This window comes from Xiphophorus couchianus, chromosome 12 (genome assembly GCF_001444195.1).
Source record: "Xiphophorus couchianus chromosome 12, X_couchianus-1.0, whole genome shotgun sequence".
In the NCBI taxonomy this organism is placed as follows: domain Eukaryota; kingdom Metazoa; phylum Chordata; class Actinopteri; order Cyprinodontiformes; family Poeciliidae; genus Xiphophorus; species Xiphophorus couchianus.
Window position 1 is genome coordinate 23,724,632 of NC_040239.1, and position 19,643 is coordinate 23,744,274.

A 19,643-nucleotide genomic window follows, 5' to 3' on the forward strand; every position below is an offset into this window, starting at 1 on the left:
GCGAGAGGCGGGGTACACCCTGGACAGGTCGCCAGTCTGTCGCAGGGCAACACAGAGACATACAGGACAAACAACCATGCACACACACACTCACACCTAGGGAGAATTTAGAGAAACCAATTGACCTGACAGTCATGTTTTTGGACTGTGGGAGGAAGCCGGAGTACCCGGAGAGAACCCACGCATGCACAGGGAGAACATGCAAACTCCATGCAGAAAGACCCCGGCCGGGAATCGAACCCAGGACCTTCTTGCTGCAAGGCAACAGTGCTACCAACTGCGCCACTGTGCAGCCCCCTTTTGGCACAATTTCACCAAATGTGCCCAAAATTATGCCAAATGGTTATTTCACCTCATATAAAAAGGAATCAGGTATTATGCATTATTGTAGCACTCTCTCAAGACATTTACCCTGCATCTTCAAAATATGTCATTGTGCACATCATGAAATCACTAGAAAAAGTAGAAAATGAGCTCATCTGGATCCTTTTGGCTCCATTTAATGGAATTTTTTTTTACAAAAAAAGAGGTGAAAACGTTTTTCAACTGTTGACAAAGCTTTGTCAACAAATGTGAGGGGAAAAAATTATCAATAAAAAACTGTGCAAACTATTGTCGAAAAAAAAATTTGTACGAGACTGTAAACAAATAAAGGCAAGTATAAAAGCAAGAAGCTATATATAAACAGTCGCAAAATGAAAAAAAACATAAATAAACACTCTACAACCTGCAGTGATACGCTCTGCAACAACTTATGTTGCAAGTGAAACAAAGTAATACATAGAGAAACACTGCCCTGCTCCACATCTTCCTCTCTTCAGGGCGAGTAAATTATGATGGCGAGTAAATGTTAGTATGATGAGACGGTGAAGGAAAGTTCATTGCTAAGTTTTCTAATTGCAATATAGTAAATTACTTCCAAAAAGTAGAAGTATGACTTAATCATGGACCGGGTTCACAAGATTCTTCGTTTTCTTCCTCCTCCACTTCAAACTCCACCTTGTTTTGAGACTCGTCGACCTCAACATCACTCGGTGCTACACCGAATCCTTTCTAAAGCTTCCAAAACGACGAATTTCCTCTTCTGCGCCATATTTGTTGTTACTCAACGCAAAAACCACAACCGGAAAGGTATCTCCAAAACAAGTGTTGACTATGCGTAAAGCTACCCATTACCTGTTACGCACGGAAATTACGTCACCAGACAACGTCTCACAAAGTCGGGGTGATGCGTCGTTAGAAAGGTGAGAGCCTCCAATTTCTAGTGATGTCGATACAAATCTGCAGGTGATGAGACAACTAGCGTCTTTTCTGTAGCCTGTAGGTAGATTCGGCAATGTCTGATGGAGCTTTAAATGTCCTCACGGGTTTAGAATAATAAAATCATAAGTATTTGTGCAAAAATTACTTTGGTGACTTGTTTTTAAAAACATTAAAAAGTTTTTGCAAGTGTTTTGAGAGAAAAACATCGACCGTGTTTGACTTCGTTTATTTAACATATTTAACATGTGTACAAAACCACGTGGCACATCAAGAGCCAAAAATACATCAGTTTGTACATTTTTAAAGGCACACATAATAGCAAAAGATGAAAATCATGTCAGACGTCAAAAAACAAAAATACATAAAATGCATTTTACCAGATTTTACACATGGTAGAGTTTATTCAGCTGATTGTTTCAAAGCATGCAGAGATAAACTATTGCTCCAAATACTTTTTGCATTCCTTTCTTAATCAAATTTAAAAGCCTTTTCTTTACTGTGCACAATCAACCCGTCGGCAGTTTTTAGCAACTGTGCAGTTGTAAACAGCAGCTATGATCCGGTGAGAGAGCTTTTCAGGACCCCAGAGGATTTTTGCATAATAAGGAGAGTTAATTAGAGATCAGTTCAAGGATCCTCTGCAGCTATCGGCTCCACAAAGACAAGGAATCTTTGTGTCTTCAATGGGAAACTTGTAGTCATACGTAATTTCTTCATTGACGCTAATCGGCTGCCGGGAGTAAATCACGATCTTCTTCTGAGACTCCACTGTGATGATTTTTGCATAACAGTTAGGCTGTAAAGATAACAAGACATCCAGAAAATAATATTTTAATTGTCAATACAATATAAAGGTATTTAATAATAACTTGTTGCTTTTAGCACCCGCTATGTACCCACATTACAGCTGTGGTTGATAAACCTGGCTAAGTTTCCACATTTGGTTGCATCAATGATGGCGTCCTGGTCAACGCGGAACAAATAGCTGCTTCCGATGCCTTCGTCCTCATATCTCTGCTCCCTCATGTCTGCAATGACCTACACAAAGAGTGTGATGATACACTGCTGCACTTACACCACTGGAAATTACCAAGAACAACCAGAGGGTCCCTGAGGAACGTCTCAGAAAAAAAAAAAACATTCAGTGGAAATGATTTGTCAGTAAACATCTGTCAGATGAATTTATCTGATTGTTTTTACCTGTCTGATGAGCTGCCCCACATATTCAATCACCATCTCATCTGCTGCTATGGGCTCCATGGCAAACAGGCCCCACTCATGGATTAAACTCCGACTGAAACGAATCCTCTTCTTTCGAAACTAACAGAATATGAAAGGATTTAGACTACAGCTCCACATGCCCCCAATGTCTTGGTTACATTTTACTGCTGTGTGGAGGGCAAATATCTACATCACCTTCTGATGAACCAAAGTAATAAAAGCTAATTTTATGCATGGCTAATTAACACATACAAATGTTTATTAACCATAAATACAGAATGAAAGATACATTTTCTGCAGCTTTCTGTAACACTCAGCAATTCTAATTATATTCAGATTTTTTTTTTGTTTTAATCTTTTTTTTAAAAAAACTTCTAGCGAACTCATTCAGTGATATGATTATTTGAGAATTGTTGTGGATAAAATTGTCTCAGGATGACTTAGCCTAAAAACATACACAAAGAGAAGTTGGATTTCTGATTAGCGCTTATTGCTGCGTTCGTCATTTGATTCTGCTCACATCAAGACACTGTCCAACAGAAAAATAGGACAAACAAAAACCTCATGTTTGGAGTTTATCATTTTTACATTTCTAATTCCGTCTTCTACTACTTTAGAGACAAGTGATTTCATGGCCTTAATAACTCATTTCCATCAGTTAAACAATTGTTTACCTTCAGCTGGTTGAACTTAACCAGGTCGCTATAGCAGCTGAAAGAGGACAGCAGGCGGCGCTGTTCAGACCTGAAGTCGGATCCAGATCGCAGTGAAGTGGGTTGCTGTACAGGAATGCATAAACCCTGTGAAGGAACACCTTGACCTTTAATAAAACAGGCACTACACAGAGATTAATGCATTTTATAATCCTTTCCTCCCTACCTGATCCAGTGCAGGGTGAAGGTCAGCAGGAGGGTTGGTGTTTAGGAGATATTTTATCTTGTCCTTCCTGCTGATTCTGTAGAAACCTTCACTGCGAGCGCAGCCTGTCCTGTGGACTGGCTGCCCCTGGCTTTCCTCGCTGCTCTCCGTCAGGACCTTAGTCAGTAAACAGGAGTTAAGGAAAGGAAGCAAAGATTGTGTATACAAGAGGTATTATATTCCTCGAATATTTAAATTTTTCACTCTACTTTCTAAATATTGAATGTATTGTATATGAAATTCATGGGAATAATACAAATTAGTGAACAATTGTGAAATGGCAAGAAAAAGAATAATGGCTACCAATATTTTTGGGGGGGAAAAAGACTTTGTGACACTTATGACACTTTGTGCCTGTAGCTGGAAACAATTTGAAAAAAATCCAAGCGGTGCAAATATTTTACTAAATTATGACATGTACCTTTTAAGCATTTCTATAGTTAAAAAGGATTTAAACACATTTCTTTTAAATGAATATTTGAATTAACATATCTAATCTCTATAGTGCGTCTGTGATCCAGCACTATAGAGAACAAAAAGGATATGAGGATGAGGAATCCAGAAGGTGTCACTGAGCCACCCAGCACTGTTATCCTGCTCCTGCAGCCTTTCATAGGTACTCTGCAGATGTCTGGCATCCTCTTCATCCAAACCGTCCCTACAGATGTTATGAAGGATATTATACTCCTCACATTGTGAACGTCTTCTCAGCCAATGATATTGACACGACCAATTTATTCCCTTAAACAATCTTTGACGAAGGCGGGCCCTCTTTCTCCGCCTCAGCCTCCTCCACAGTTTTTGCCTCGATGAGGGTTTGACGTCGTTATAAAGCCCCGGCATATTCTCCAGTCCCCGCAAGGGTTTTGTTCTCACACCTGAACCTATGCATACACGGTTTCCATCGGCAGAGTCAAACGAAGATTCAGAAAGACTGGATGGAGAGGATATAGGGAAGGGAGAAACACGATGAAGGCTGTCATGTAGCAAAGAAAGAGACATCTGTGTCTTCCTCCTGTGGACAATGTCTCTTCTAGGTAAGAAGATGTCCCTTCCCGGAGTTTTTGGGGGAGTGATATACGGATTGCTGGACAGTGGTAGAACATCTGGAGGGCTGCGGAGAGGTGAAAAAACTGTGTTTCCCTCGAAAGTTGCAGTCGTTTGACCAATTGTTGACATACTGCTGTAAGTCCATCCACCGCTTTCGTCCCTCCCAGGAGTTTTAGGCTTTTCCTCGAACGATGGGTAGGAGGGAGGCGGGAAATGGAAAGAAGCTAGAAGAATATCACTACTTGCTGGGGAGAGAGACATGACTTCACTGGCTTCATCCGAGTCTAAATCGATCAGTTCGGCAGCGATCCCCTTGCCTGGTGTGGGTGGCCTCTCCACTTCTTCCAGAGGTGCTGGAGACGCCGGTTTGCTTTTGATCAGATTGTCAGGGTCACTGTCCACCAAGCTGCCGGTGGGAGTGAGTGGCCTCAGGTCGTCTATGCCCTCCACAGACTCTGGAGTCCATGCACGGCGTCTCGATTGCACACAGAGACCTGACTCCGCTGATTAACGAAACAAAGAAGAAAACAGATTTACTTAAGTTCAATCAAGAAAACTTCTACTCATTAAGGTTTGAGAAAAAGCAGAATCTTGGAAAAATTACTACAACTTTAGAAAAAAAAATACAAAACACTCTGAAACAATTACCTTCCAGTCCTATAGGTAAAATGAGCTCTGAGTTTGAATGCTCACAGGGCTGGAGCTCCACCATGGAGTCCACATCGCTGCTCTCTTGGAGGCTGACTGTACAGTTCTGCTCCATCTGATCCCTACGGCGTGACTCTAACCAGTCCTCCAAGTCCAGCTCCAGCTGAGCTCCAGGCGTTAGAGGAGCAGAGGGAGTCACAATGAGCTCCAGCTCCACCGACTCTTCATCAGAAGATATCACAATGCATTTGTCATCGCTCCTGTCATCCTTCTCCTCGTCCTCTTCATCCTCGGTGTCATCATGTTGTGAACTGAGGTCGGAAGACGAGTCATCAAAGCTTTCTGAGGACTCTGACGAGTAGTCGAGATCTTCTGAGGTGCTGCTCTCTGATAATCTCTCTGCAAATTAAGATTAAATTATTGACTAGTATGTGATAAGTTAGATATTTTTTGTGATGAGCGTAATGACCCTTTAAGAAACCTCTTCCAAGGCGCTGTCCCTCAGTACTAGTCCGGCAGACAACAGCATCCTCATCTTCAAACCTTTTCTGTGCTGATGTCCTTTCTTCACATCGCCGACCAACATCATCTCCATCATCTCTGTCAGACTAATTAAAGTATATCTTATATGCCACAGTTTTATCAAATTCAAACTTAACAGTTTAAGACATAGATGCAAAAAACAAAATCTTAGAAAGTATACCTGTCTAGTTTCAAGCGCAACTATCTTAGTAAACTTGAAATAACTAATTTACAAGAAACTTTTCAACAAGATATAGGAGCTTGTTTTAAGTCCATAATTCCTTAACATTGATTTAAAAAGTACTACATCAACTGGAATATTTTTTCACTCATAACACGGGAAAAATGTTTTGTTGTACGTGGAAAAATCTGCCAGTGGAAATAGTACATTTTAAAAATCAATATTAAGGAATTATTTACTGAAAACAAGCTCATTTATCTTGATGAATTGTTGATTTTAAGCTAGTTGTCTTATTTCAAGTGTACTAAGATATTTGCACTAGAAACTAGACAGAAAACACTTGCTAAGATTTTGTGTTTTTGAGTTTATATTAAATAACATCAGGACGATATTCTAACAACGGATGCTCTAATCAAAAATGTTAACTTCTGATTTCCACTTTTTGTAAATCGGCTGACTTAGTCAATTTGATAAGAAAGTCTAAACAACAATATTCAAAATATGTAAGAGTTCATTAATTATTCATATTACAAGCAGAGACAACATCAGTTGTAACTGGTAGCAATAATGTATCACATAATCACTGATCAGAAAGAAGATGGTATTTCTGAGTTTCTGACCAGCCAGGCACCGGTCACTGCTGCTGAAAATCAGCTGATTCCTCATCATGGATTTATAGGTTCTTCTCTAACTATAAGTGATAATTTTATTGCCTACTCTAATTACTTTACAAGCATTTACCATAAGAACTGGGATAATAGCTTCTACTTGGTCTGACATCTGCTGGTTATCATTATGTGTATTGTCTTCTTCCTTCTCTTCATCATCACTGTCCAGCTCCAGAGGTCTGGCATGTCTGCGTTTGGCTGCGTCCGATTTCTCCACATCATCATCCTCCAGCTGCAACTTTAAAGCTGAAACAAATATTTGGACACAGGTTGGTAAAAGGGAAATGTTCTAGTCTGGCAACAAGAAGATAAAAATAAATAAAAAAAATACTGCAACCTTTCTGGGCAGAACTTGACTGGTTTTCTATTTCCTCTGATCGTTTTCTTTTTACCTGTATAAAAAGTGTTTCAGCATGAATAATTCATTCACTCTGCAGTGGTATAGCAGTGCGTCTAATATTAGAAAAATATTTTACCCTGAATGAAGGCAAAGGAGGTTTTTTGCCCTTCTCACTAATATGGCTGAGGAGATTCATGACGCCTGGTGCTCCACTTTTCACAGGAGAAACCTGGACCTGGAATGAGAAAGTGTACACTCATGATGCAAAAATGTATTTGCTTGTAGGGTTGCAACTAACTGGTTGGAGAGGAGAGAGAGGAGAGGGAGAAAAGGGAGAAAGGGGAGAAGGTAGCAGAGAGACAGAAAAGAATGGGCTAGTGAGTGAGAAAACAAGGTGCATCTTAAGCTGGATGTGATGTCATTCTGGAGACACTGGCCAGCTGCCTCCACTTCCAATCAGCACCAATTAGAAGCTCTAGAATAGGGATGTTAAAGACCCAGAGGAAAGGCCTTGGGCCGTAACACGGTTAATCTAAAAATGGTCAACAGATGTATTCCTGATATTGTATAAAAAGGTTAAAGTGAAAAATCTGCCGAAGGTACCAAAACGTTTTTATCCGATTAATCAATAAACCGTCAGAACAATCGTCAGATTAATCGAGAACTATAATAATAGTTATGATTTTTTGTTAAATAAATCCCATTTTAAGTTATTCCATGCGTTGCTTCCCTTTGATTTGTTATGGTTCCAGAGCCAGACCATAACAACCCACTAATGTGATCTAAAGGTGCCTAAAAAGAGGTTTTGTTTTTTTTTGCAGCATTTGCACCGGGTGAAACTAAAACTAGGCAATTTGAGGAGTTTTGGATTGAATATATTTAAAAAAGTTTTTTCTTATCTTAAAATCAAAATATTACCATTTTTGCAGAGTTTTGGCTTAATTTGGCTTAATCTTTCAGCAATTGGTCTTTTTTGGGTCTGTATACTTCCACACCATTAATCAATTACTAAATTAGTTGAGGGTAATTTGAATAATTGATTAATCACAATTAATCTGATTAATTGAGCCCCGTTTCAGCCCTATTTGCTTGACACACAAAACATTTTCCCAAATCAATTCATCAGGGCATTAAACTTACAATACAACAGGCAAACCTTTTTCATCGCTTGACAGTCCCACCAGTCCTCAAACGCCCTAAAAGCCACTCCTTCAATCGTTCTCCGAGTGATGTCTTTCCTGATGATGGATTTCAGCTCATCCATGAGAATGTCTAAAACCTTCTCCACTGTTATTTTATGGCGGTGTTCCTGTGCAGGACTGTAGTTTGGTGGTGGCACAAAGGGGTTAAAAGAGGGAAAAGGCGGGGCGAGCCAGGGTGGTCGAGGGAACGGGAAAGGTGGTGCGCCCCTGAGCCTCGGAGGTAATGGTGCTGCAGGCTGCACAGGTGCAGGGTATATGGGCAAAGGAGGTGGAAGGGGTCCAGGTAAAGGTGGAGGAGGAACCAGAAAGGTTGGCGGGGGAGGAGCAATGGAAGGAGGAGGTTGAATAGGAGTAGGTGGGATGGGGATGCCCCGAGGTGGGATCCAGCCTGGAGGTGGGATAGGGATGGTGCCATTTGGTAGGCGAGGAGGGATAGGTGGAGGGAAGGGAGGGATAGGGAAAGAGGCTTGCGGAGGATGTGAACATCTGACTGAAACTGGAAGAGCAGCTATGGGGAGGCTGGGTAGAGTGGGATTAGTGAGAGAAGCTGCAGAGGGAGATTTAGGGAATGAGGATGTGTCTTTTGCTGGTAGCAGAGATCCAGATTGGAAAGTATGTGGAAGATGTATATCTTTATCTACAGCACAATGTTCCTGAGGAACAAACAAACAAAAACAACATATAACATAAATATTACAAATGCAAATAAAATAGTTATTTTAGTATCTACATGATATGGTGCCTTGAAAAAGCTTTTATCAGTCTAGAACTTTGTCTTGTCACATTTTTGTGGTATACCAACATAAAATTACATGTTTGTAAAGCAGAGCAAGAACAATCTATGGTTTAATTCTTTTAAATGAAAATCTAAGGGGTGTACATTTGTGATCACCCCCCTCTACTCACATACCCCTAAACAAAATCAAATATAAAAGATTCCCTTCAGAAGAAACTGCGTGTCCAGCAGCTGTGAGTAATTTGATCTCAGCATATCCCAGGCTTTGGAGATCTCAATGAGTCCTGTTCAATCAATCATCCAAAAATGAAAATGATACCAGTATGCCACATGGTAACTGATCAGAACGTGTCAGAATTGATGGAAACATGGAGAGAGGTAAATATAGGAAAATCCAGGGAAAAAAATAAAAATAAAAATTCAGCCAGGGCTCCAACAGCGTGGCCTACAGTCCCTTATAGCTGGCTACTGTCTCCAGACCTAAATTTTAATTTTGCAGCAAAGCTTGATGTGACTGATCTTTAGTGTTTTGCAAAGACAAACAGGCTATATATTGCTTGTTCAGGGGGAGCCTGAAACGAGTATAAAACCTTTAGCAAGGCATCGTATCTGAAATGCTCATGCAGAAAAATAGAAAAATTACCTTTGAGGATGAAATCCATGGAGGAGTTTCAGTGTCTTCCTGCTGTGTTACATGAACTCTGCTTTCCAAAGGTTCAGACTCAGAGGGAGTGGGAGACTGGGAGTTTGCTTCCAGAAACAAAACAGCTCGATTGGTTTCATCCTCTTCGTTTTCAACGAGCAGCAATGGACTGATATTCCCCACATCGAGGCAGGGGCGATGGTGGCTGCTGGTAGAGGAGTCATTAGGTGACAGAGAGCAAAAAAGCAAATCCTCCGAGAAAACACGCTTAGGAGTGCAACGACTGGATGCAGGGCTGTCTGGAGAGGGTTCATCAGCCTTTAAAGTTTTCCTATCCAAGAATAAAGCATCAGAAATCTGACTGTTTATCAGCAAACTTTCAATGCGGGAGTCCAAACTCTCCACCGCGAGCTGCTGCTCTCTGTGTGGGACGTTTACTGCAGTTTGACTGTCAGCTGTGAAATGTATGCTCCGGAGGCTGACAGCGTTGTGCGAGGAAATCACAGAAGAAGAGCTACCCGTGTGTTCTGACTGCTGAAGACCAGAGGCAGGACTGCAGGGGGGCTCGTTGTAGGCAGAGCATTTCGCTTCGTCATTCCACACTGCGAGCTGCTTTTGATTCGAGGGCGGGTTCAGAGGCTGCGGCTGGCTACTCTTAAACAGAAGGCTGACATTTGAAGGCGGGCGAGATCCCCTGTGATGCCTCACGGGTCTAAAACGGCAAAGCGCTCGTCTTAAATGTTTATGAAGACTATAGCTGGAAGGCTCTCCCTGAAGGACAGGAGTCGCCTGAAGGCTGGAGTAGCAGGAGTCCTGGGAGAGAGGAGTCGCAGACAGGCAAGGAGTGTGGGGGGTTCCCTGAGATTGTGGCGTTAGGTCCAGGCTGCAAGGAGTGTCCCCCCAAATGCTGGAGTAGGCTGTGTCCAGGGAGAGGGGTGTGGCAATGCTGGCAGGACTGGAGGCATTTCCTGATTGCTGAGCGGTTGTGCTGGTCTACAACAGGAGGGACAGATGAGGGAAACAACATGAAGCCAGAATGTTATTAAGCCTCTGGTAGGGCTGGGCGAAATGGCTTCAAAATGAAATCTCTAATATTTTCATACCGGATCCAACTTTCAATTTTCATCAGGGTTTCTGGAATCTTTACCATGATTTATTAAGATTTTTTTCAATTCAATTTGATATTCAACTAAAGAATACTTTAGTGATCCCAAAAAGAAAGTAAATGCTGCTACAACTCATATTCATTCAAATCCTTGAGAGAGTTTAAGGCCATTATGAATCAAATTGAACACCTGTATCAGAACACAAATGTACAAAAGACAATAAATTGCCGATAAATTTGCTCTTATCCAGGAAGGACGTTAAAAAGCTAGCTAGCTGGCTATCGAGGGTATATTAGCAGCTAGCTCCTAGTAGCTACAACTGCTTTGAGTCACAGAAAGCAATGAAGATGTGTGCGCGCGAGCGACTTTTTCAAGTTTAGCCTGACAGCCTAAATGGACATCACTCTGAACTTTGGTAAGCCAAGGAGTGCAATGGTGAAAAAAAGTCCAGACTTTCAACCCAAAGGATTTGATAAATCAATAAAATGGATTTATTGCCCAGCCCTAGCATGTGGTGTCAGCATTCAAAGCTTTATTGTTTACCAACAGGTTGTCGACTAAGCTCTGCAGGGCGCGCTCACTGCTTCCCACAGGTAGCGTCCAGGGAGTATATGGGCCGTTAAACAGCAGCTGGAGATATCTCGTCCTTTTCTCACCTGAGGAAATCTTTCATTAGTCAGTTAATCAAAGACAATTACATCTACCTAAATGTAAGAGGGAAAACAAACCATTTTTACCTTTAGAATCGATTTCCACATGTATGATGTTTCCCATCACAGATGTCTGATGAAGGTGCCGCACGGCGTTCTTTGCAGCTCTCACCGTGTCAAAGACGACCTTCGAAACCCCCAGATGCTTCTTGTTCTTCGGGTGGTAAAATATTTCCACTTCTTCGACTTTACCATATTTCTGGCACATATTTGTGAGGAATGTTTCCCTCACATTATCATTTAACCTGCAAAATGTCACTTCCTTGGGAGGAACAGGCCCAACGTACCACTCATCGATCTAGAAAGACAGACATAAACATTAATTTGTTTTTTTTTCAAGTCCCTTTACAGGCACATCTAAAAAGATAATTAACAGAAGTTAATTTACTCCAAATATGAAATTCAATTTTAAATTTTAACTTATCACATATGGACTCAGGGTTGTTTCTATTGTTTTAATGATCATAGCCTACAGTTAAATAAAAAACTTTTTTTTCAGAAAAAAAAACCTAAAGATTTTCTCTTAGAGCTCTTATTCCAGCTGAAGTTTATGCCTTCAGAAGGTTCATTTCATAATCATCTCAATGCAGCAGTTACCTTTACTTGCTGTACACCTTTTTATTTTCACCCTACTATTTTCTTAAACTCTACGTTTTTCTCAAGATGCTTGTTTTTTTAATGTTCAAAACCCATGGACATTATGCACATTTTAAAAAAAGCAGTCTGACTCAGTTGCACATCCCTTGGATCATTAGTCCGATGTCGCTATTTCTAATAACTGCACAGTGTTTTTTGTTTTAGGCTTGTTTTATTATATATTATTTTAACAGTTTAGGGACTTTTTCTGTTACACCTGAATTTCCCATTTGCAGGACAATAACGACTCTTTTTATTCTACTTTTCTGCAACACTCTGAACAGCCAGATGACATTTTGTTGCTTCCCCTCTTAGTGGAGGGTGTCACTGACTGGCAGCAAGTCAACAGTCCAACATAAGATTTCTGTGATGAAAATATATATATTTTTATTGATATTCAATTGAAATTGTCTATATATATTTGGATCTTTGATTAGCTCATAATCCTCAAAATGAACTGAAATAAGTGCTTTTTGAAGCTTAATGAAATAAGTAAACTTTTGATAATATTTTTAATTTAATGCTATGTGCCTGTATGTATGGCTACATACGAAAAGTACCTTATATTTAGGAACCAACAGATCAGTCTTGTTGTATTTACTCCACAGGCGGCAGACTCTGGGATCTCTGACGGTGTCCACAGGAAACAGACCTAAATCCTCAACCTGACAACGAAAAAAATACTTATTATTATCGTGGAATATAAAACGAACTAATTTGAATGTTTAGGCAAAAGATGAACGCAATAATTGGAGGTTAATACTTACGGGTATGTTAAAATATTGTCCATCAAAGCGACACACTTTGTATAGTCCTTTAGTTAAGGCAGGGTCAATGATTAATTTGCAACTTTTCCACTGCTGAGGAGGTGTCACTGTCTCTGTAAATTGGTTTTCGCTTTCCATTACATTAGTCAAAACCTGTAAGAACGTAAAAAATAAAGGCCATATGGCGTCATTTTGCACCACGGTCAACGCCGCTGTAAGCTAGCAGAAATGAGTCCTCCAGCAGAGGTTAACACACCCGAACAGGTGATGGAGAGCATCACCTGTGTCCATATCTGAAAGATAACAGGCTGTGAAACGAAACATACTCAAATACCCAAAGTTAGTCCAAGCGAAACACTTCTTATCTCGCTTACCTGTACCGAAGTTTTGTCTTTTGAACAGGCAACATTGTTGCAAAGCTGTTAAAAATTTTCGGTGTTTTTTTTTTTTTTACACGTCGTCGCGCTGGTAGGATAATGGATTCATCCGCCAGGAGGCAGAAACAGAGAATGTAATGTAGATCCTGGGGCCTTGCGGAAGAACACCGAAAGAGTGGAGGTACATGGAAAGTGCAACTAGGGAAATATCCCTCCCTTATCCCAACTTCTTAATGAAAAAAATATGCTTAAGGAATTTTATACAAAAATCTAAATATAGATTGAGCAATTTTATAGAAAATTACTTGTTTTATTTCTGTATAATAATTAAGTTCTAATACATTCATGAGGAGTATTGCAGTCATAAAATGTGTTGTGTGTGTAATAGACTGCAAGAAGAAACTGTATTTATAGTGTGTATCAGGTTTCTTTCACTGTCCATATACTTCACTTTTATTTTTTCGTTTTTAAATATTATCTATAGCACATGCTGAGTTCAACATTCACTTCAACCAAAGAAAAAAGGAAACTCAGAGACAACACTTTGTATAGTTTTACATTGAACATCAATTTTGTTATCCACCTTCAACAGGGTTAAATCTTAGTCATGCAAATTTGAGATCTGGTAAAACATTTTTAACCCAAATAATACTTGTTCAATAATTTAATTCAAATTTATAACACAACTCTGTTGTGTTAAGCCAAGCCAGACCTGGATCAGTCCATATTTTACCAATGGATATTTGCTAAATAACCTGATTTAGTTTAACTCCAGAGGTTTACATAAAGCTCTGCATTTTGAAATTTAAGCTCAACACATCCTAGCGCTTTGCGTCTAAAAATGTTGATGCATCCAATTGTGGTGGGCGTGCTAACCGTGTCTTCAGCGAGGGGAATGTCATTGTTGCTGCAAACAGGAAGACGTCTCCTCAAGAAACTGTTCATTGAAACACAGCAAATGGACTTTTGGTTTATGAAAAACAATCTTGAAAATTAGTGCGGAGAAAGTCTTAGCAATAAAACAAACAAAAAAAGAAATATTTTTTAGTTTAGTAAAGAAAAATGGTTTGTGGGTCTTTGTTGTGACAGATGCTCATGGCTGAAAGCCTTGTCCTAATTTAAACCACGATGTCCCCACATTTCCTGTGTGATTGATTCCACTGTGACCCAACTTCAGCTGCTCTCTAAAGCGTTGCATTGTTTCCCTCTGCATTTTTAGACATGCCAATGAGAATGTCAGGGATGCATAAATAAATATATTTTATTCCCAAACTGATCCAAAGGTAACATGACTAGAAACACACGGAAGCGAAACTGGAAACAGAGCATTTAATGAACCGTACCTTCAAGCCGTGCTTTTAAAACACACAGTAGGCATACACTCGATTTAATAAATAAGCACAGAAAGGAAAAGTGTCACGGAAGATTGCTTTCTGATTAATTCTGTGAGTAATTACCTCGCAACCAGACATTTGGTAAGGCACTGATGCATTCCTGTGAGTTTTTGGTGTTTGACTAAATGACAAAAGTGAAAATTAAAACATTTAAATACTGAAAATGACAAGCAGGACAATTACAAAGCTCTGTACAACTTATGAGCAGGTTGTCAGCAATACATACGCAAATGACCCTATAAAATAACACAACCTTGATATCAACAGAAAAGTGTAACCATATTCCAACAAAGTGTGGTATCACCATTAGAACTCAAAGTGCACAGAGAAATAAACTTTGTAAAGACAGCGTCTCATGCAGCTTTGCTACGGAGAGACAACAGCAGCCTCAGCCACGTCGAAGCGTTCATTGTTGTGGACACGAAAAAAACACAAGCCACATTCCGCAACATAAACAATCCGTAACCATGCTTCAGCTTGTAAACTACTGCACAAAATGTACAAAACACACAAATTTGCAAATAACAATTTAAACAATATGATGCTCCGCAAAAGTTGTTCAAGAACACTTTCTCTAAAGTCAGTCACCACTTCTTGATTTACAGTGTATTTGATTAAAACAAACAAACAGGACAGTATGAAAATGAGAACATGGAGAAAAAAAGGGTGTTCTTAATTAACAGTTTAACAGTTGTTGTGATATTTAACTTATTTAAAGTTTATTGTCAAAAATGCATCAGTCAATTTATCCTTGATCAATGCAGTGCATGCAGAATTGATTGGCAGGTCAAAGGTTACCTACTTTCATGGACTAATCACTATGGTCCAGGAAAGGCATCTTTATTATACAATGCCCTGAACTGCAAATACAACATTTCTATATATTTTGTTTGTTTTTTTTTCCTCAAATACTGCTGAATGTCTTTCCCCAAAAATGATCTTTGGTAATTTTTGAAAAAAGCTAAACGTAAATCCCAGAGATGAACCCTGAAAACGGTTCTTTAGTTCAACAGGTTCGGTAATAAAACATTCAGCGATTTAGTCGTATTGAAAATAACAAAAAACAAATGCAATGCAATCATTTCACTCATTAACTAACAAGAAAACAAGGTGGGAAAAACTGAATGCTGCACTATTGACATGCAGCAACCTGTAGCATGTCTGAGAAGAAAACAGCACTTTGACAGAGGTATACATTAGATAGTGCAGACTCCACACAGCCTAAAATACTGAATTTGAGAGAAATATTGATTCAACTTATCCCAGTTTTCATCTTAGAACATGTGGCATTTTCAAATCTATTTAAAATAAAGCATGTTGTGCACAATTACCCACACTTGCCCTCTTCAGCTGACTTTGTCATTTCCCTCATCAACAAGAAGGTACTCAAAGTGACATATCCAGTTGCTTACAGATTAACAAATGGCTGCTAGAGTAAAATACAGATCTTTATATTATAGCAAATAAAATGTGTAAACCACCCCAGCATCTCAGTGCTTTTGAAATTTTATCTCACAAATCACGTGTTTTTAACTTGTCAGGATGTCGGCAACTAAAAATGGTTTAATTCCCTGCATATAAAAGTAAATCAAATTTTGTAGACATCCAATATGTAGAAAAGGATAGAGCTGTGAAATGCATGCTGTGACTCATCAGAAGAAATAAAAAAAAACATAAAAAAATAAGCCTTTTTATAAGGGAAGTCTGCATGAACTCGATGGGTTACAGTTACGGGAAATGTCCGGCTGCCTTCAGCTCGTCGTTCTCGGCCCCGTGATTCAGCTGTTTCTGGAGCTGAATGACCTGGTCCAGCTCTCGGATCTGCCGGTCCGTTTTGTGGCTGACTAGCGTGCGGTAGAAGTGGACAGCGAAGACGATGAAGACAAGTCCGAACGGCACCATTATGCAGGTGGACGCGATGGCCGCCGCCTCGCCGGAGCTGATGGTGGTGTTGGTTTCCTTTTTGAGCGGCAGGAACTTCACCCAGCAAAGGAGCATGACCTCAGTCAGGAACAGGAGGGTGCCGATGACCGTGGAGAAGGCCCAGGCCAGCTCTATGTGGCGGTGCATGCGCTCGTGGGGGGACTCATTGACGGAGTTGAGGTTGTGAACGTTGCTGACGGCCTCCAGGTTCGGGAGGATGCAGGTGCTGATCATGAGGGCGAACAAATGCACGGCGACCAGAACCGTGGTGCAGGCGCTGAAGGCGATCAGCAGTCCGGGAGGATACGTGTGAGTGGGCTCCAGCTGTACCTCCACCATGGCAACCTGGGAGAAAACATCGAGAAATGTTTAAGCAACAACAACAACAACCAGTAAAGATTTTTCTTTTATTTAGTTCTGTCATTTTTAAATTGCGAGATAATTATTCTGTTGACATGAGAGAAACGATTGCTTCTTTCTCTTAGAATAATATTATTTCATCAATGCTTTTCTAATTCATTTTATAACTGTGGATATCTGATGTTAAACTTGGATTCGTATAAATGGAATCAGTTTCATGGTCTGTACTGTCAACTCAGTTCTAATGATGGACACATTATTTTTCCTCCCACTAGAGTCCCTTTCTTTGCTTTAGACATGCATCAAAAATTTTATTTCCTCAAATAAATGCATTAACAATTAATCTATTCATTCTTGATCACAATAAGTTCATGCCTCTATTCATTATCCACAACCTGTTATCCTTGCAGGCTGCCAAAGATTTAAAACTGGGAAAGGTCACCAAACTCAAGTGCAGAAAAAAAGTCTTCACCCCGGATGGCTGAATCATACTTTGGGATCTATACTTGTAAAAAGTAATGAAATAAAATGTTTCTCATTATCCTTCGTAAGTATATGTTACTTTGTGTCAATCTATCACAACAAATCAAATAGAACACAATGTTTGTGGGTATAATGAAACCAAACATATAAAAAAAATCCTTTTGCATCTCTCATATGTGCACTAAAAATAGTTTTCTGTATCTATTAAATGTTTTTGTACTTCAGGATGCAACAAGGTCTCAGTAAATAGACATGGTGTGTTACTTTCCCTTCATGACACTTCAGTTCAGCTAACACCTTTTCTTCAAAGCATTTTCTTTCCACTTCGGCTATATTTGGCACGCTGGCAACGAAGTGAGCAAATATTTACGGTACCTTGAAAAAAGTATTTATACCCTTGGAGTATTTTACCACATTTCAACTGGGTCTTTTATAAAATATATATTTTTTAAAACAAAAGTCTGAAAAGTGTCAGTGTTTATGCTTTTAGTCCTGAAACCAGAGTCCTTCACAGCAATTACAGCTGCAGGTCTCTTGCTGCTGTACTGTTTGGGTTGATCTGAATCATTTTTATTTTTTTCCTGCAGTACTCTGTACGCAAGTGAAAAAGTTCAGTGTTTGTATCATTAGTTCTTTTTTTTCTGCAAAGTAACGTGAGATTACCTCTCTTGTAAACGTTTGTTATATAAAACTGCACTGAACTCTCCACCTGAGCTGTCAACGTCCGCAACTACTCCAGAGTTTCCACAAGCGTTCTGGCTGCTTCTCTAATCAATGATGTCTTCGACCAGCCTGTCAGCTCAAATGGACGTCCTTGTCTTGTAACTTTTTCTTCTGAGATGTACTGTGTAATTTTTCAATAAATTGAGCATTAATTGCTCCACAGAAAGTTCAAAGTTCGAGACATTACTAACCACTTCTGCTTTAAACTGATCCAGAACTTTGACCAATCTGCTGTGTTCTTTGATTCATGATGATAGTTTGTTTCCCCCCCTAACAAACCTATTATACCTTCACAGAGCAGCTGAATCTGAATGCAGGCACCACAGGATTTTATTTAGGGGTAGCTGAATATGAATACATATGCCCATAATCATTTTCAGTGTTTTTAATCGCATTTATACTTGTGCACGACTTTATGTTGGAGCGTAGAATTAAAACCCAATCAGTTAGACTAATTGTTGAGGTTGCAGCTTGACTGAAGTCGGAAAAGCTGAGAGAGGAGCGAATACTTTTGGCGCTCGCCTGTTGGCCATTACAAAGGAGGGATCGTAGCTGAAAACAATAATCTGCGTCACACGCAACAACTCTCCGGGTGTTGGTGCCCACGGCCTGTGAAGCTGCGCATTATATCTGTGAAAACTTAAACCTCACTTACTCACCATTGCGAAACCCGACAGCAGAGCCGAAGTGCGGCTGGTGGCTTTGAGCTTAGCTCGGCTCAAGTACAACTTTCTCCAGGACAGCGCCTGCATGGAGTGCTCGTTCAGGCTCATTCTGACAGCTGTTCCAGGATAGACCGAAAAGTTTTCCTGACGACGCGGAAATATGTTCCCAGACAACACGCTTGGAGTCGACGTAGGAGCTTCAGCCCCGGCCGGATGCTAAAAATAAGACTCCTATAGGGCAGCTCTGAAAATCTGTCAAAAACTTCTCCGCAACAGCTGACTGTGGAAGTCTATGAGGAGGAAACTCAAGATACCCACAATTCAATGCTGCTCGCAGCCGCTGCAACTGTCAGGTCTGCCCCCTCCGCTCCGCTTCCCTCTGAAAAATAAATTGTTTGACATCATTGCTCTCTTTGACGCCCTTTCTTTTTTCGTTTTCGTTCATTCTTTAGTTGATTTAAGCTAATCTTCTGTGTGTGCAGTCAGTCTTTATGGTGCACACAACTTGATCACCTTGAGATTTAGTTGAAGTAAACCTCTGCATTATTGCTATAAGGTGAATTAAAAACAAACTGTCTTTTTCCACAGAGAGATCTCTGTGTCAACGAGAGGCCGGTTCAACTCTAAAAATGTATAACTGGGTAAATATAAATGTTATTGTGCGATTCTACGCTCCACTTTGGTAAGTAAACCCGTTCAATTGCAGGCAATGGCATGACAGCGACTCAATTCATGTAGATATTCTACTTTCTGCCTTCAAATAGAGCATTATAATGGAGAATAAAGACGATTTAGGTGATCTTAATTATATGGGATCATTGTTGGTGACTGAGGTACGCTTGTCTGAATATTTTGGAAACTGCTGATCTCATGGGAATTTCAGATATAGCCATTTATTTGACTTATGGTCTGAAATATCCATTGAGCATATCCATGTGGATGCCCATTCCAGAGGTCAGATGGAAATGGGTGGACTGGTTGGATATGACGTAAAGGCAACAGCAGCTCGAATAACTATTTCTTGTAACCAGTTTATGTAAAATACCAGCAAACTTATCCTACATTTCCTGAACACTTACAAAAATTAGGCAATTTTTTGGTCTGACG

General features: G+C 40.0%; 2 protein-coding genes across 2 annotated transcripts; both read right to left on the reverse strand.

The window, feature by feature from the left end:
* Positions 1–1,484: 1,484 nt before the first annotated feature.
* On the reverse strand, positions 1,485–12,933 carry LOC114154080 (histone-lysine N-methyltransferase SETD1B-like). Its single transcript, XM_028032855.1, has 17 exons — positions 12,612–12,933; positions 12,405–12,503; positions 11,236–11,506; positions 11,042–11,154; positions 9,393–10,385; positions 7,968–8,666; positions 6,948–7,046; positions 6,809–6,863; positions 6,545–6,717; positions 5,582–5,708; positions 5,101–5,499; positions 3,948–4,955; positions 3,364–3,527; positions 3,159–3,284; positions 2,464–2,583; positions 2,164–2,301; positions 1,485–2,059 (listed from the first exon to the last, which is right to left on the reverse strand). The coding sequence occupies exons 1-17, from the start codon at positions 12,747–12,749 to the stop codon at positions 1,886–1,888; spliced, it is 4,896 nt and encodes a 1,631-aa protein (XP_027888656.1). The 5' UTR covers positions 12,750–12,933; the 3' UTR covers positions 1,485–1,885.
* Positions 12,934–14,299: 1,366 nt separating this feature from the next.
* LOC114155074 (calcium release-activated calcium channel protein 1-like) lies at positions 14,300–18,889 on the reverse strand. The gene is made up of 2 exons (XM_028034744.1): positions 18,531–18,889; positions 14,300–16,650 (listed from the first exon to the last, which is right to left on the reverse strand). The coding sequence occupies exons 1-2, from the start codon at positions 18,642–18,644 to the stop codon at positions 16,111–16,113; spliced, it is 654 nt and encodes a 217-aa protein (XP_027890545.1). The 5' UTR covers positions 18,645–18,889; the 3' UTR covers positions 14,300–16,110.
* Between the last annotated feature and the right edge of the window lie 754 nt (positions 18,890–19,643).

Coding starts and splice junctions, on each gene's coding strand:
- LOC114154080 (XM_028032855.1), bottom strand. CDS start 12,749: ATGGAAAGCGAAAACCAATTTACAGAGACAGTGACACCTCCTCAGCAG. Junction 10,386..11,041: donor GCTTAGTCGACAACCTGTTG/GTAAACAATAAA, acceptor CTCCTGTTGTAG/ACCAGCACAACCGCTCAGCA. Junction 6,718..6,808: donor GTCAAGTTCTGCCCAGAAAG/GTTGCAGTATTT, acceptor TATTTGTTTCAG/CTTTAAAGTTGCAGCTGGAG.
- LOC114155074 (XM_028034744.1), bottom strand. CDS start 18,644: ATGAGCCTGAACGAGCACTCCATGCAGGCGCTGTCCTGGAGAAAGTTG. Junction 16,651..18,530: donor TGCTGTCGGGTTTCGCAATG/GTGAGTAAGTGA, acceptor GTTTTCTCCCAG/GTTGCCATGGTGGAGGTACA.